This window comes from Polyodon spathula, unplaced genomic scaffold (genome assembly GCF_017654505.1).
Source record: "Polyodon spathula isolate WHYD16114869_AA unplaced genomic scaffold, ASM1765450v1 scaffolds_2267, whole genome shotgun sequence".
NCBI classification, from domain to species: domain Eukaryota; kingdom Metazoa; phylum Chordata; class Actinopteri; order Acipenseriformes; family Polyodontidae; genus Polyodon; species Polyodon spathula.
Genome location: NW_024473741.1, coordinates 1 through 2000, shown reverse-complemented (window position 1 = coordinate 2000; position 2000 = coordinate 1). Strand labels below are relative to the sequence as shown.

The 2000-nt window shown below is 37.5% G+C and overlaps 1 protein-coding gene across 1 annotated transcript; it reads left to right on the top strand.

Annotated features, from left to right (window-relative positions):
- Positions 1–3: 3 nt before the first annotated feature.
- LOC121310571 (olfactory receptor 2AT4-like) lies at positions 4–876 on the top strand (the record flags this gene model as incomplete). The annotated part of the gene is made up of 1 exon (XM_041243656.1): positions 4–876. A coding segment is annotated over one exon (873 nt), but the record flags the coding sequence as incomplete, so codon positions are not given.
- Positions 877–2000: the final 1124 nt, after the last annotated feature.

Genomic DNA, 2000 nt, shown 5'->3' with positions numbered 1-2000 from the left:
TTCCTAGTCTACCTGGCAACTTTTGTTGGGAACAGTCTTATTTTGGGTTTAGTAGTTTCAGAGACAAGTCTCCACAAACCTATGTATTTCATCATTTGCAATCTTGCTCTGTCAGACCTGCTGTTCAGTACGCTCACTTTGCCAAAAATCATCGCCAGGTACTGGTTTAACGCTGGAGCCATTCCATTTACAGCTTGCTTTATGCAGATGTTTTTAGTGCATTATTTGGGATCCGTAAATTCGTTTATCTTAATGGTAATGGCTATTGATCGGTACGTTGCAATACGCAATCCTCTCAGATACCAATCAATAATGAGCAGCACAACAGTCTTTAATCTTTGTGCTTTCTCCTGGCTCATAAGCCTGATACCCCCCATTGTCATTACCATCCGAGCATTCCCTTTGCCTTACTGTGAATCCAATGCTATAATTCACTGTTATTGTGACCACATTGGTATAACCCAGCTAGCATGTACAGACATCACATCATATTCTCTGTTGGCATTTATTTTTGCTATGCTGGTGTTGCTGCTGCCCCTGTCTTTCATCATATTTTCTTACATACAAATTATTGTCTCTGTCCTAAAGATTGCAAGTCCTGAAGGTCGGTACAAAACGTTTTCGACTTGCAGCGTTCAGTTGATCATCATCTCTTTATATTATGTGCCGAGATCTTTTGTTTACATGGCAAGCAGGTTTAAAATTACAGTCAATCCTGATTTCCGCATCCTTATGATAGTGATGTACAGTCTCCTACCTCCAATGATAAACCCATTGATATACTTCCTGAGGACAAAAGAAATCAAAACAAGTTTATTGAAGAAGTTAAGGGTTAAACGAGTGACTCACATTCACAGACATACTGTTTGCAACTAAAATCCAAAGTGTGTCTGTACATATATAAACGTGAACTTTGTTAAGTTATGCATTGCAGCAAATCATATATTGAAAACTGGGCCCTGTTTTTAAATAGCGAGTTAAGCAAGGCCACAAGATCGAACCTGTTCAAATTCTCTATGAGTGAATCTGCTGTAGATTATTTTCTTTAGCCTGGAATAGGTTCGTGAATATCAATCGTGAATATTTTTATTTATAAAACAAAGGTCTGAAGTGCCAGTGCTAAAAATATAACCTCAGTTATGTTAATTACCCTGTTGCTCTCAAATAATGTGAACGTGTTACCTACTTATCACAAATGCCTTGAAGTGGGTTATTTTCAATGAAGGGTCATTTTCACTGTTATTTCTTTTATATGTGTTACAGAATGAAGCTGTGTATTTATTAAGCCTTTAATTGTGTTGCTATGTACTAACAAAGTTGCCTTCTAGACAGTTTCTCCACTGCCTTGTCGGTTGCTGGTAAAAAAAATGTAATGTGCCTTTTTTTGCTTTACAATTTGCTGATGCGCTGCGTCACTACAATGTGTCCTCCCCAACACACGCACGGTAAGAAAAATGATAAAATAACATAAATACATCTATTGTGTTATTTTTTATGGGTGTGTGATAATTAGCTGTAAACAGCACAAGGACAGTTTTGCTGGTGAAGGAAGGGGGGTTGGCCAGGGGCCAGTGAGCTTTTTTAATTTTTTTATTATTATTATTTTTTTGTCTTGAAGGTGGCAGCCCTATTAACTAATGTATGTCAGGCTTACATGTTTGGGGCAATTAAATCCATTGACTTATATAGACCCTATTTAAAAGAAAACACAAGACATAAGGTTTCCTGCAAAATATTTTCATAGTAATAAACTTAATTCTGTTTTCATGTGTGGGCTGTGTGGTTGCCAGCAACTTGACCGTGCAACTAGTTGCTTCTGTGCAAAGTTCTGTCTTAAAGGGGAAGTCTCATTTGGGCTCATGTTTGCTTGCCTTTACTCGTTATATGCGTTGGCAACGAGCCAGGACTCATTAGGAGCTGTACATAAACTGAAAATGTAAGGTATGTACAAAGATAGCAAAATGATTGTTAAACAAGGAAGCAGAATTCAGGTAGAATAA